Source organism: Macaca nemestrina, chromosome 5, assembly GCF_043159975.1.
Source record: "Macaca nemestrina isolate mMacNem1 chromosome 5, mMacNem.hap1, whole genome shotgun sequence".
Taxonomy (NCBI): Eukaryota; Metazoa; Chordata; class Mammalia; order Primates; family Cercopithecidae; genus Macaca; species Macaca nemestrina.
In genome coordinates, this window is record NC_092129.1 from 76,950,189 (window position 1) to 76,965,910 (window position 15,722).

General features: G+C 46.3%; 1 protein-coding gene across 4 annotated transcripts in view; it reads left to right on the forward strand.

Moving 5' to 3' along the window:
- LOC105478737 (zinc finger DHHC-type palmitoyltransferase 14) overlaps positions 1-14,775 on the forward strand; it is a 297,287-nt gene extending 282,512 nt beyond the window's left edge. For 3 of the 4 annotated variants that reach the window (XM_011736331.3, XM_011736335.3, XM_024791909.2), the window contains one exon: positions 13,540-14,775. In XM_011736331.3, the coding sequence (XP_011734633.1) occupies positions 13,540-13,938 (399 nt within the window). In that variant the 3' untranslated portion in view covers positions 13,939-14,775. The remainder of the gene's footprint in view (positions 1-13,539) is intronic. The other variant, XM_011736332.3, reaches the window with a different exon arrangement.
- Positions 14,776-15,722: the final 947 nt, after the last annotated feature.

A 15,722-nucleotide genomic window follows, 5' to 3' on the forward strand; every position in this document is an offset into this window, starting at 1 on the left:
CCTTGGCCTCCCAAAGTGTTGGGATTAGAGGCATGAGCCGCAGTGCCTGGCCCAGGTGCTTTCTGTTACATGTCATATTTCCATTTGAAAAGCCCTCAAGTTGGAAAGGTGACCCTCTTCAGACCTGGCCCTGTGTCTAGGAGCTGAGGGATAATTTATTACAATCTGTTGCTCCTCAGCCCAGGACACTCATTAGAATCACAGTACTGATCTCTGCATCCAGTTAAGTCGGAATCCCAGGGTGGGCAGCCAGGCCTTGGTGGTGCTATGGAACTGGAAAAGACTTTAATTGGCAGCCAGTGTTGAGAACCATTGACACAGCCTTCAGATTCTCTTGTTCTCTCCAAACGTTTCAGTTAAATGGAATAATTTTGAGCCATTATTTGCTTTGGCACAAATAAGTTTCTTTTATCTTGAAAAACCTTAGGTCAGTTTCATTCAAGTAACACATGGTCTATTCAGAGAAATGGGTATTCGGAGGATTTGAACAGAATGTGCTAGAATGTGACAGACCGTTGAGGGAGGGGCGGGGGAGCTTCGACAAAGAGCACTTAGGTTTCAGGCAAAGTTTCCTGGAGGGGATGACATCTGAGAATTCGCCACCCAAAGGCGGGAGGGATGTTTCAAGCAAACAAAGCACAGGCATGTGTGGGGCAAAGCGTCTTGGTGTTTCAAGAGGGGGTGCAAGTTGCGGGGAAGTTGACTTAGGCATGTGGAATGTGGGTGCCACGGATACCTGGGGGTGGTGGGGAGCAGCCCAGCAGGTAGCTGGATGGAACGCTCAGGGAAGGTTTGCTTCCTGTGTCGATAGAGAAATGGTCTGGTTGGTAGAAAGTCACTTGGAAACAGTGGAGACGTGAATCCCTTTTGTCAGCTAGCCTAGAAGTATCAGTCACTCCGGCATTTCAAAAAACCTGTAAGACTTACTCATGTTTGTCATCTGAGATACTAGTCCAATTTCATCTTACATGCTGGAAAATTATTTTTTGAAATCAGCATTCATTACATTTTCCTTTCTCTATGCCCACCTCTGCCAGCTGTGTCCCCACCAGTTCAAGTGAAGTTTCTCCTTGGTCTAATTGGACACAAGTAAGAACAACAGAATAAGATAATCCTGAAAGATAATGGAAGGAAAAGCTTTGCAAATAGCCTATGCAGTGGGGAGTGGCAGAGAACAGCTGTGGGGTCAGAGCACCTGGGCTGGCTCTGACCTTTGCCAGCCCTGACACTTTGGGGCTGGGTGATCTTGGGCAAGTCACTTAATCCCAAGAGCCTTAAATCCCTAAACCGTAAAATGAAGTGATACTGATGTTCACCTCCCTGGCCTGTGGTAAGGATTGACTGAGATTCTATTTCCTCTTGCCACCAACAGTTTATGACCTAATAAACTGGAGGTGCTTGTTTTGTTTTGTTTTGTTTTTTTGAGACGGAGTCTCACTGTGTCGCCCAGGCTGGAGTGCAGTGGCGCAATCTTGGCTCACTGACACATCCACCTCCTGGTCTCAAGCAATTCTCCTGCCTCAGCATCCCAGGTAGCTGGGCTGCAGGCATCCGCCACCATGCCTGGCTAATTTTTGATAATCTTGGAAAAGCATAAGCAGGACCCCAAATCAGAACTCTGTACGTGGAGTAATGAAGTATTGTCCCCAGACATGGCAGGCCAGATTGCAAATTAATAAAGACAGAGAATTGTATTTATATAGAGCTTTGCAATTTACAGAGCACTGAGACATACATTTTCTAACTTACCCCTTTATTTATTTTATTTTATTTTATTTATTTATTTTTTTATTTTATTTTTTTTTTTTTTTGAGACAGAGTCTCACTCTGTCACCCAGGCTGGAGTGCAGTAGCATGACCTCTGCTCACTGCACTCTTGACCTCCTGGGTTCAAGCGATTCTCCTGCCTCAGCCCCCCATGTAGCTGGGATTACAGGTGCATGCCACCATGCCTGGCTAATTTTTGTATTTTTAGTAGAGACAGGGTTTCACCATGTTGGTCAGGATGGTCTTGACCTCCTGACCTCAAGTAATCCACTTGTCTTGGCCTCCCAAAGTGCTGGGATTACAGGCATGAGCCCCAACACCTGGCCTGGAGGTGGTTTTTAAACGTTCAGTTGAAAGTATGTGCAAATTCTCCTTGCAGGGGCTCACTCACAGGAGGTTCTTAACAAATATTAATTTGTTCCAACTTCTTTTCCTCATTCCTTCCATCCTCCAATTTTGCCACATCTCCAAAGACCTCCATCCTGAATGGGGAACTAGGAGCTAGAGGGAAGGAGTTCTCTTTGATATAGTGACATGTCATGGTTCCACAAAGTTATGACCATGGTGGGATGAAATTAATCTGTGAACCAAGAGACAGATGTCATGGTCATTCAAGCCATCAGACACTGTAGGCAAGTGCCCATGCACTTTTCCAGGAACTATAAAAAAGTGTAAGACCTGGAAAAAAAATTACAAGCTCTAAAACATGAAAAGAAAACTGCAAAATCAAAATTGATAAATGCTTAATGTCTTTGAGACACATGAATATGTTAACTTCATTAATTGTTAAACTTAGCACTCATGAAACTTTTATGACAGTTTAGAAATGATTTGTACACTGGGTTTTTCTTACTTCATCAGAATCCCCAAGCACATATATAATTACATGGAAATTGTTACCAATTACAAAGTAAGTTGCTCATAGATGAATAAATTTAAAAGTCTAATTAGCTTGGAGTCCCATGCCTTCCCCTTGCTGTGAGAAACCCAGGTTGCTTCTGGAAGAAGTCCTTTTGGTCTCAAGGCTTCTACCGCCTGTTGGACTACCCCAAGTGCCATGAGAACATCAGCAGGAGAGGATGAGATGTGTTCTGTGTGGCCCCACAGGTCACAACTAGGACCAGAGAGTGGGTCTGGGATTCAGACTCTACTCAATCCAAGAGGGAACAGCCCAGGACCGGGAGTCCCCACCCAGAGATGTCAGACTTGGGACAGGGAGCATCTCCTCGCAATGCTGGACAGGCAGTGACGCAATCTTGGCTCACTGACACATGCACCTCCTGGGCTCAAGCAATTCTCCTGCCTTAGCCTCCCAGGTAGCTGGTGGGATGAAATTAATGGCAAGGGCTGAACATCGACCTTCAGGGTCCTGCCAAGTGGAGGTCCCCTCCAGCAGACTCTTCTCTGTCGTCAGGGCTTTGAACCCATTGTGTCTAATCAACAGGCCAATATCACCAGCAGATAATGTTCCACTGGACTGTACATTTACCGGCCATTCGGGCGCCTGGCGAACAGGCCTTTCTGTTGCTTTGGTTGTTCTTTATGGGCTTCTGTGGTATAGGGACCGTGCTCACAGGACTGTGGAAACATGCAAGCAGGGCTGGCACTAAGCAGAACATGAGACCCGATGTTCTTTCCCGACTCTCCTCTTTGCAGTTCATCCACCTTCACACCGACACAGGGCTCAGCACTTCCCAGACTATACCACATGGACATACCATGTGCTGTTCCGAGCCTTCCACGTACATAACTTCTGCTAACCCTCACAGCACCCCTCTGAGCCTGCTACTAATATTATCTCCATTTTATAGATTAACAAAACCAGAGGAAGGAGAGCTTAAGTACAATTTTCTAACAAAAACGTCCTAATTTGACCCCAGAGCCCATGCTTTTAACCCTATGTTATGCACGTCAATAAAGAAACATCTACAGGGGCTGACTGTGCGTAAATTGATTTTCAGCCACACTCTTTCAGTCCCCACAACCCATTACCCTTACCCACGCTCCCCTGTGAAAGCCTGTGCTAGGAAGTTACCAAGCATTAGTCATTTTTACATGAAGGGGAGCTTCAGCCAAACTTCAAGGATTTATGAATTTCAATTGTCAATGAATATTTTACCTTCTATTAAAAATGCCTCAGGCTTTAATAATAATAATTGAGTGCTTCAGTGCTATTTGTTTAGCACATCTACCCGGAGTCTAGAATAGTCCCTATGATAGTTGGTTTCAGCAAATGTTGGTTAAACAAGAAAGAGAAAGAGAAAGGAGAGAGAAAGAGATCGTCTCCTGTGTGCCGGACACTGGGCTCAGTGCTTTACATAATCATCATCTCGTCTAGTCCTCACAAAACCATCTCATGGGGATACTCTGATTGCCCCATTGAGGAGACTGAGACTCAGGGATGTTAAGTGTGTGACAGAGATAACCAGTGGCCACGCCGTGATCTCATGCTTGGCAGTCTGACTCCATGGAAAATACTCTTCCTAACCCCGACACCAGAAGTCTCCCTGGTAGGCCTGAAGGCTCCTCCCAGGGCTGAGGAAGCCACACTCCACAGGCTTTCTCTGCCCAAGGATGATTAATCGGTTGCGGTCAGTCACAAAACCAGGCTGTGAAACCGAATGTGCAACCTCTTCATAATCTAACCCGCAACCTGATCAGCACATCTATCCAGCATCAGCAGTTTCCTCTCTGTTACAAATGACAGTGTTAGTCGATGACACATTAAACTCACGCTTTTTTCTTTCTACTTGCTCCCTGAAGTCAAAACCATTTGTAGCACTTCAGACCAGTCTAGTTGAGATCAGGCAAAAGGCTTGTCCCTGTGGAAACATGTCAGTATCCACGTGAATTACTGACCTGGCCCACGGACCTGGCCCACGGGTGATCTCTGCTGTTACACTGCTTAGAGTTCTTTCAGTTTCTTTGGGCCTGTAAGTTATTGTTGTCATCCAGTTGGGATGCTTTAGGCCCTTACATCTTCACTTTTTTTTTTCTCTGCCTTGATTCATTCTCCTTGCTCCTGGGACTCCAGTGATACACGTGTTAGACCATTTGACCTTGACCCAGAGGATAGGTCCCTGAGGCTCTGTGCATTTTCCTTCAGCACCTCTCTCAGCTCTTCAGACTGGATAATTTCTCTGGATCTCTCTTCATGTTCACCGGTTCTTCTGCCATATCCAGTCTACTGCTAATCTCATCCAGATAATTTTTCATTTTGTTTATTATACTTTTTAGTTCTAAAGTTTTGATTTGGTTCTATCATATTTTCCCATTTCTTTGTATGTCTATTAATATTTTGTTGACTACAGGACGTTTTAGATACATGGTATAGAAACTGTTGATGTTGTTACCTGACGCCAAAGAGTGTTGCTCCTGTTACAGTAAGCAGTTCAGTTACTGGCTGGTCACCTTGAACATGTGTCGGCTTATATTATATTTTGTTAGTACAGATCTGTGGAAAGTCCAAAGTGTTTTCCAGACTTCTTTAATTTGTTGGAACTCAACCTCCAAATTATGTCTTCTCTGAAGATTGTTTGGTTTCAAGCTTTGTTAGGATGGGCCTGGGGTCTTACTTTAGGGCATGATTCTTACTCCTAAGGCACAGCCTTCTGATGTCTTTGGGATCCTAGGGGTGTTAACAGTGTGTTGGAGGTGTTCATGACATCAGTGTCCCTAATGCACTACTTGTCTCAACCTCAAGTATCTCTATTTCTCTTTCAACCCCATTGCAGCTGCTGTCTTATAAGCCTTGGGGCAGAGAATTCTCACCCTGCACATGCACAGCACAGCCTTTGGCTACAGCCCTTGGAACCCCCACTAGGACTTCTGGTCCTCCCTCTCTGAATGGCATCCTCTTCTCCAGTTTCCTGCCCTGCAGATCCAGCCACTTTGTTTTTCTCACACTCCGACCTCTGTTTTCTCTATAGCCGAACAACGGTGGTCTGCTCAGACTCCAGCTCTGTGCAGTGATTGGGGAACTTTCCCCAAGAAAAGAACTGGCTGGTTGTGGGGCTTACCTTGTGAGTCTCCCTCCCCTCAGGGATTACAGTCTTGCGCTGCCCGTTGTGCGCTACTGGAAACCATTTGCCTCCTGTACTTTGGCCAGTTTCATATACTCCCTTATATACAGGCTGAAAGCTGGTCCAGTGTCAGTTCTCCAGCATTCCTGGAAGTAGAAGCTTTGTCTCTATAATTAGAGGACATGTTACAACTCATGTTGCCATATGTTCCAGACATGGGCTGTTTGCTACCCACTCTACCGACAATAAACACTGGATTAGCCATGTGGTAGGACTACTCTGACCTAAAGCCATTTCCAGTGCTTACTTTGAAGGAGGAGCCTTTGGAGACAGATTTAGCATCAGACTCAGCATGTTCCATTTGCAGAGGAGAGAAAGGCTGGAGGGAAAGAGGCCCTGGGTATCTTTGGTCAAATTTTTGCCTGCCATTTTATTTTAGGACCAGTATCTGGATAAGAAACGTATTTCTTGAATGATAGAAAATGTGTTCCTAAGGAAATACACAGTATTTTAGCAATTAGAGATAAAGGCTTTATAATTTTACATCTAGATAAACACCCTGATATTGCAGGTCAAAAAAATTAGATAAATATTGATAGAAAGCTGACATCAAAGTACCTACTGAGGTCTTATTTATGATCTCAAGAATGGGAAGATCCAGTGTTAGCGTATCCTCTCTCACAAGTAGGGGACGGGGGTGGTTATTCAGTGCCTGTGAGATTTTCCCTCTACTACAAATTCTCAAGGAAGAAAATGTTAGAGAAGCAACAATGTGGCATCTAAAGCAGTAAGATGATGCATGTGACCCCAAGTATCTCTTGCCCTCTGAACCCCTATGAAATTCCAAGGAGCCGTACTAGAAGTATGTGCAAATAACTCAGAGCCAGCCGAGGACCACATTTTGATTATTCCTGCTTCCCTCATTATTGGCTTTTATTATTAGCTAACATCGAAGTTCTATCTAGGACAATGTATATGCATGACATACTCACGACATCCAGTTATGATCCACTTTTTAGTGTGCATACCTCGTTTGATTGTCAAATAATTTAACTTCTGTATAGCATTGATGTCATCGTTTATGCTTGTATCTGGCACTTGTTGCTACAAAGGTCCTTTGGGATCACATGCTAAATGCAAAGATAGTAACGTGGTGCATCATTGCTACAATTTTGTTTTTAGAAAATCATTTACCATATTTACTTAACCTAACATTTTAAATCCCCCAATCCAGTATCAAAACAAGATGAAACCAGCAGTTGCATCATTTATTAAACTAGTATCACAGAAGAACGCTCCATGTAACCTGAAAAATCAAAGGTAGAAGGAAAAAAAATAACTTAGGCAAACGTAAATGATAATGTTAAATAAAAGAATACAAAAAAGCTCTCCTTCGAAACTGCACCTGCATTTTAGGTGGACTTTAGAAGATTGTGGTGTTTCTATAACTGTCAATAAGCATTCATAAGACCCCAGAACAGAGCTTCACAGCCAAGCAGAAATAAATGATGCCTAACGCTAATGCTTTTGACAGAATCGGAGCAAAAGAAATACATAATTTCACTCACTCTTAATTTGTACACAGGCCATCTAGAAAGCTCCTAGTTTTGCTTTTAGTAGCATCTGTACACTCGGTTTTTTCAGACAAGAAGTCAGCTAGGGTAAAATAAAATGTATTCCAACATGAGCAATTTTATATGAGAATCTGCAGAAACAAAAAGTAAATGATCTCTATGACGTTTTTAAATTGTAACATTAAGTGCTAATGTGTGTGACATCCAGACGTCTGAAACCATAAACTGCTTTGCAAGTTAAACGCTGACGCTTCATTTGGGCAGTAAATCAGTTGTCACAGTGACTTACTGCAATGACAGCAAAAGCTCCAGCACTTTAGACAGTGGGATTTTTATGCTGCCAGCAGAAAGGTCTTTTCATAGACACTCTTACAAGAAATCAAGCTTCTATTCTATTAGCATCCAGCATTCGACCAATTTTTGACCTTAAAAATTGGTCATGTCATATGATTCAACCTAATATTTGATAAATATGAACTTTTAAAAGGTTGTTTTGGAATAAAAACATGAGTATCTCAATTTGCTGTTCAGAGTAGATGGACTGTCACTGTCAGATATCCAAGTGGTCGGCCGTTTTTCCTTAGGATTTTATAACTGGTTAGATCAATTCAAGCATACCCAACGGCTTCTCGGTGTTAGCCACCAAATAGAGAAAAAAGCGAGCGGTGATGTCTCCCTCTACTGGCAGAAGATTAAAGGGTCCTCCGATGAAAAGCCAGGAAGCCTGGGTGGTGGAGGGAAAAAGGTTCAAAGTAAAAGAGAGAGGTAGAAAGGAAGAGACAAGAAAAAGAGAAGACGGAAAAAGCAGAAGTGGGAGAGAAATCAATGCGGAAAAAGGATAGAGGGAAGAGAGTTGGTGAGTGCAGAGAGCAAGAAAGTTAAGTAGAAAAGTCAACAAGAAATGGGCAAATAAGAATTAGAAGCAAAAGTTACAAAAAAAAAAAAAGAGAGAGAGAGAGAGGGAGAAGTGTAAGAATATTTGTCATGGTCATCTCCACAGTAACCCTGAAAATATTGGCCATTTTCCCCCATGACTTTCTCAAATGGGAATTACAGCCATCGTCCTTGGAATTCTGGCAGAGTGGAAAATTAGGAAAAGCTCTTTTTAAAAAATCAGGTATCCCTGAGTCATTTGATATCTAAGTTTTTTCTAAGAAGCATATGTTCAAAACAGGCGACGTTTTGAGAGCATTTAATGAGAATTGTAAATTCCAGTCAGTAGAGTCATTGCACTACCCTTGGTTGGAATCTGACAAAATTCTGCTCTGTCCACGCCAGTGCCCTCTTCTGAGCCAACAGGAGATTTAGATGGGTGACACCCTGCAGAACAGAGCCTGGTCCCGGTGTGCCCCAGCTGAGATTTGCCTTCTAAATGGAAATCGGTTTGAATGTGGCAGAGTGTCTTCAAAGCTGTGAACTACACACAGGACTCAGACACTTAGGTGCCTGGTGCCAGTGGCCCTGCCCCCTGCTATCACCTCAGCAGGAAAGCTGGGGAGGGCACAGACAGTAGGCTCATGGTTGATATGAAAGCCTTCCCTCTATCAGGGGAAACACCCATAGCTAGACTTAAAAAGACAGTCATCTTTTAAGATGTTTAAACAAATCTGCGTAGAAGAGGTGCTTATCATCGGGTAAGTCAGGGTTCCAAAGAGTCATTTGGAAAACATTTCTGAGTGACTTCCATATAGATTTTTTTAATTAAATGGCTTACAGGCTGGGCACGGTGGCTCACACCTGTCATCTCAGCACTTCGGGAGGTCTGCGGATCACTTGAGGTCAGGAGTTCAAGACCAGCCTGGCCAACGTGGTAAAACCCCATCTCCACTAAAAAAAAAAAAAAAAAAAATACAAAAATTAGCCAGGCATGGTGGTGCATGCCTGTAATCCCAGCTTCTCGGAAGGCTGAGGTAGGAGAATTGCTTGAACCTGGGAGGCAGAGGCTGCAGTGAGCCAAGATCGTGCCACTGCACTCCAGCCTGGGTGACAGAGTGAGGCTCCATCTCACAAAAACAAAACACAAAAAAATTAAACGGCTTAGGCTAAACTTTTTCTTTCACAAATATTATTTCACACCTTCTTCAAGTCCTTAAGCCTTTGACAAACTCAAGAGCATTTCCAACAAGGTCCTGGCCAGTGAGGCCCACACAGTGTTTACTCCAGTTCTTAACGAGTCGTAGGTAGAGCATGGCAAAGTGCCAATAGGTATGGCTGGAGTGGGCCAGGATTGGAGCAGTCTGAACCATGCCATGGGAGACCCCCTTTAAGAAAAAGCAAATCTCCATGAGATATGCTTTTTCTTAAGTATGCAGAGAACGAGGCCTTGGAAAGAGGCTGTGTAAGTAAAGGAGCCTGAAGCATCATTAGGTTCCCAGTAAAGCGACCTCTAGGGCTGTTATCTGTGTTTTAAGTTAGCAAAGGATGTTTGCAAATAGAAGTCTCCAAAGTGCACCCAACTCTGCATCAACCCCAACAGGGAACACAAGCTCTCAGGAGCTTAACCAACCGCTGCTGACAACCACCTTCTCCGAGAAGGTTCTCACGGGTGTGCAGGAGCTCTTTGCAGGCTTAGGTGGCAGAGAGGTGATCAGGGGAGAGGAAAAGGGCCAGTAGCTGATGGGGTAGTGCAGAGTAGAAGAATGGACAAGAGAGGGGGAAAAAGACAGAAAGTGGAAGAGAGCCCACCTCTCCCCAGAGAGGGAGGGTGAAATAAACACAGGGATGAGGAGAGCCCACCTCTTCCCAGAGGGAAGGTGAAAGAGACAGGGTTGGGAGGAGAGGAGCCCTCGTCTGCCCTCAGGCTCCTACTGTGTGACCTTGACCATCGCCTCTAGCTCCACCCTCAAACATATTTTTCTGTGAGTCTGTGAGAGTCAGTCAGAAGTACTTGGGCTGATCCCTAAAACAGAATATGCCAATTAGTCTTCAGTGGAAAAGACTGTCTTCAGGTCAACAGAGACAAGCAAATCTAATTTGCAATTTCCTTATTCCTGAGAGCCGGGGGGTATTGTGTGGACAGAAAGCATTAGGATGAGTGAGGGCTCCAGAGGGGAAGCTTAAAAACGAGATGCGTTGGTCCAGCAAGAGCGCTGGCTCGCCAGCCGATCTCTCTGAAGCGGCAGCTCAGTCCTGGGCTCATTCCCAGGCCCGGCCTGCTGGAGGCTGTGCGCAGTTACAGGAAATGGGAGTGCCGCTGTGGCTCAGCTGCCTCTGTCAGGAAGAATACGAAACGGTGATGTTCATAAAACATTCTTTGCAAAGCTCAGTCTATCCAAACCCTGGTATAGTTTCCAGAAGATGAATGTTTAATCAGTGAGGCTGGTCTGCCTCCACCTCTGCCCTGTCAAGACTGAGCCCATGTTCTGAGCAGAGCTGACAGCATGGGAGAGTGCAAGCAGCCTACGCAGGCCACAGCTCTCTGCAGCCTGACAGCCTCCTGCTCAGTAGCCCCCACCAGAAGGGACCTGCACCCTGAGCTGAAATTCCCTGCAAGACAGAGAAAGCGACTCTGTTGCCCACCTGACAGCTTGGAGAAGCACCGCTGTGGCACAGATGATTCTGGTGATGAGTAGAAAAATGAGTGCATTAAAGGATTGTTAACACTTCACAGTCAGCCCCTTCCAAGTACTTTTTATTTATTTATTTATTTATTTAGAGACAGGGTCTTGCTCTGTCGCCCAGGCTGGAGTACAGTGGCACGATCTCAGCTCACTGGAACCTCTGCCTCCTGGGCTCAAGTGATTCTCCTGCCTCAGCCTCCTGAGCAGCTGGGACTACATTTGTGTGCCACCATGCCCAGCTAATTTTTGTATTTTTTGTAGAGATGAGGTTTTGCCATGTTGCCCAGGCTGGTCTCGAACTCCTGAGCTCAGGTGATCCTGCCTGCCTTAGCCTCCCAAAGTGCTGGGATGATAGGCGTGAGCCACCGCGCCCAGCCCGCCTCCCAAGTAGTTTCTAATGGCCTTTCCTTTCCTCTGAATAACCCCACTCCCCTCCGCTCCCCCGGACCCCACTTTGACACCTTTCTTTCTCAGGCTTTACCCAGCTTCTCAGTGTTTTGCAATTTCACTACCCGGGTTGAAGCCACAGAAAAGCAAGGATCTTCCGTGAGACTTGCTTGCCCTCTTCATAACTCCACTATGAGCTTTACTCTTGCCTAGGACCTAGTCTTTGAGCATCTAAAACCTGCAGATTTCTGAAGACTGCAGCCCCTCAACCTTCTCTTCTAGGCTGGAGGGTGGCTCAGGGGTGGCCTGCCTACTACTTGTGATTTTAGAAAGAAACCCATGAGGAAGGGAAGGAAGCGTGCACTGCACGAAATAAGCACCTTGGGATCGGCTTCGGCTGAACTTCCTCCCTCCAGTCGAGGCTGTATTGTGCATGTTGGCCCTGCACGGCTCCGGCTGCAGGGGTATGAGCAATGGCAGTTCTGGGCATGTCTCTTATCAGGAAGAGGTTGGCACACCTAAATCACAAAGCCATTGGTGAGTAGTTCTTAAGTAACTCTAGCCTTCTGATAAAGAGGAGGCGATGAAAGACCAAATAACATTTATTAAGCATCTGCTGTGTCAAATGCCTAATAGTGGAAAGAGGTCTACCCCAGCTTCAAATCCTGGATCCATCCCTTACTTTCATCTGTAAGGTCTTGATCGTGCTGCCCAACCCATCCGTGTCCCAGGGTCTTCATTTGTGAAGAGGGGAAGCAAGCTCGTTGTAAGAACTCTGCAGAAGTGGAGCGGAGCAGCCAGTTTCAAGCTTGGGCACAGAGTCCCAAGTTGCTCCCCTAATATCCATGCCTATTCCTCCTCCTTCCCATCGAAACACTGCTCCTGAATCTCACTGAGAAGGTGCTGCACAGGCTTAAGTTGAAGGTGTCCAAGTCCTGTTAAGTATCTTCTAGCTGTTCTGAAATTTGCCCATAGTTCAAGGAGAGGGTCTGCAGAGCTATCGGGGTGCCCGTTGCATAGGCTGAACAAGTGCTTACACTATCTTCTTGGCCCAGTGAGCAAAGGGAAACAGGACACAAGGCAGATGTCATGTGACTTAAGTGGAAGAATAGGAAACATCTTCTCAAGTGTGGGCATTCTCAGACCACAGAGGCTTGGGGAATGGCTCTTGAAGCTGTTGGAAATTTAGCAGTGGAGAATTCTAGGCTTTTACCAAACAATCTGATCAGACCCTCAAGGGCTTCTGTCACCCATGTACTTTTCTCTCTGTTTTTGGTGGTAAAATAGACACGGCATAATATTGGCCATTTTAACCATTTGTAAGTATAAGTTCAGTGGTATTAAATGAACTTATGTTGTTCTTATGAACTATAAGTTCAGTGGTATTAAATGAACTTACGTTGGTATTAAATGAGCTGATGTTGTTCTGCAACCACCACCACCACCCATCTCCAGGGCTTCTTCATCTTCCCTGGCTGAAACTCTGCATGCCTTAAACACCAGCTCCCTCCTCCTCCCGTCCCCCCCCCCCCCCCCGGCAGCCACCATTCTTCCTTCTCTCTAAGAACATGACCCTCCAAGGACCTCGTATCAGTGGAATCACAGTTATTCGTCTTTTTGTGACTGGCTTGTTTCACTTAGCATGCTGTCCTCAAGGTCCACCCATCTAGTGGATGTGTCCGAATGCACTTCCTTTTTAAGGCTGAATCACTAACATTGTGTGTCTACACTGCACCTTGTCCCTGCTGTCGTTCATCAGTGGACACTTGAGTTGCTTTTGACTTTTGACTTACTATCAATAACATTGCTATGAACACGGGTGTACAACCCCTGTATTTTTAAAACAATGTGGTTTAAAAAATGGTTTTCAGCATACAAGAAACAGCCACCCACTGCTGTAGGTGGCCTGTGACTCTGTCCAAGAGATTTTTCAATTGTGTCCTTTAAATTGGGAACCAAGGCCACTGGCTTCATGATCAGTGCTGCATGTTATGACCGGGCACCCGTGGTAACTTCATTTGAGCAGAGGCGATTGCAGCACCAGGCCCTGGGTGTCTCTCCCAATGCACCTGCGCCACTCTACGCGCTCCCTGCCTGGCTGACTGAGGTGTCACTAACGGTTTCTCTCTTCTCGCACCCCGCCCTCCCCGCCCATGCCCTGTCCCCGTCCCTCCCCACCTCTGCCCCCTCCTCTCCACCTTCTCTTTGCTGGCGCCTCCCGCTCTCCAGTGCGACCAAGACCAGTGCATTCAGAGCACCAAATTCGTTTTGCAGGCCGCGGCCACCCCCCTGCTGCAGAGCGAGCCCAGCCTCACCAGCGACGAGCTGCACCTACCCGGGAAGCCTGGCCTGGGCACGCCCTGCGCCAGCCTCACACTGGGCCCGCCCACGCCGCCCGCCTCCATGCCCAACCTCGCCGAGGCCACGCTCGCGGACGTGATGCCCCGGAAAGATGAGCACATGGGCCACCAGTTCCTGACGCCCGATGAGGCGCCCTCGCCCCCCAGGCTGCTGGCGGCGGGCAGCCCCCTGGCGCACAGCCGCACCATGCACGTGCTGGGCCTGGCCAGCCAGGACTCCCTGCACGAGGACTCTGTGCGCGGCCTGGTGAAGCTCAGCTCCGTGTGACCCGTGTGGCCCCAGGCTGGGGAGGCACCAGAGGCTCCTCCACGGGCAGCAGGAGTGAGCGGAGGGGTGTGCTCCACAGCGACTCCCCCAGCCAATGCCACGGTGGAGATAACAGCCCCAGGTCTGGGGGACAGAGACCACTTAGAACGGCACAGGGCGGCCGGCCCCGGATGCTGAGAGCTTGGTTTCATTTGAATTTTCTTCCCCAACCTGAGTGCTTTGACACCAATGGAAACAGAGAAGTCGCTGCTTTCTTTTGGTGGGCCTGGGGACGGGGACCCTCCAGGGGTAGAATCGGAGTGTGTCTGCCCGCCCTCGTGACAGACACACGGAAGGCTTCTGACGCTTGTGGCCAGACTGCAACTGCACTTACGTGTTATGCTACTAATATTTGAAACAGACATGCCATTCCATTTGTTAATTTAAAAAAAAGAAAAAAAAATCCTAAAGGGAAAAAACCGACCAGGTGTGGATCTGCATGCCACGCTGCCGTCTGTGTTACAGTGGTGTTGCTGTTTCCAAGGAAGTGCTGCTTTCTTTTTCTTTTTTTAATTTTGTGAATTTTTAAGTGCTGTTTTGTTGGAAGACAGTGCAACGAACCGAGACTGATGGACAGTGTCCTCACTCAGCTTATTGGGCTGTGGCATCTGTGGAAAGGTGGCACCAGGGCTGCAGAGGGTGGCTGGGGTTCCGTCGTGTCGGGGGTCATTTCACCTTCTGTTTGGCCGCTCGATGAGGTCTCGTGTTGAGGTATTGTGTGCCGCGCCCCCCACAGTCTTCACCTCCGTGTGTGATGAAACTTCCCGTGGACAGCCAATAAAATGACGTCCTCTGTTATTTTGGATCTGCGTACAGTTATCCTTAATAGCATAAATGAAAACAAAATCATCCAGATGGGGAGAGTTTTTTCTTGAAATATCCCTAGTGAGGAATAGTCCCCAAACAACCAAAAGTCAAATCTTTGAACTGGGAGATGTTTATAGAATGATTTCTTAGATAAGAGGCGAGCTTTCCATCATGTTTTTTCTTTAATTCTCTCTTTTTGACACCATCTTAGTGGAATTTGCTGTACGTTTGCAGTTTGCCGCGCAACAGTTGATTGGAAGTAGGGAGAGGGGAGGGGACGCTCAGGGAGAAGGGGTTCTGTCGGGCGTCTTCTGGGCTTCCCTCCGTGTTAACGTGTCACTCAATCCCAGAAGTGCAACTTGAGGTCCTAGTAAAGGTATCAGAAAATGAGGAGGAGAAATCGGCTTACGGTTTGGGCTGAGATCATGTAGGTCATCATCCTTTCCTGGACACTAATCAGAATGAAATTAAGAAAATGACCACTTTGTTCACTTTCATTGATCGCCTAGAAGGGAACTGGCTCTGGACTTAGGGAGTGTGTCACTATGGAGGCAGCCGCAGGGGACACAGCAACTCCTCTCCCGACTTCTTTCCAGACCATAAATCTAACAGCTAAAGCTACTCAAGTTCAAAGCCATGGCCCTGCTCCTTATAACCATATGAAAGACAAGGCACATTGACCATTGATACAAGTAACCCCAAATGATTTGCATTTATGGAAAAAGGCTATTTCTCCTGGGAAAGAGTTGCCATTTTATATAAAAGAAAAGAAGATAGGAAAAAGAAAAGCACCCAAGTTTTATTTGGAATGAAGGCAATTCACAGGTCACAAAATAATTCATGCTCGAAAGGCCTGCAGAGTTCTTGCACTGTGATATCTTGGAGCCATCTTTGTTTTCACACTGCATGCACGTATAGAAAATGGAATAGGTCCATTC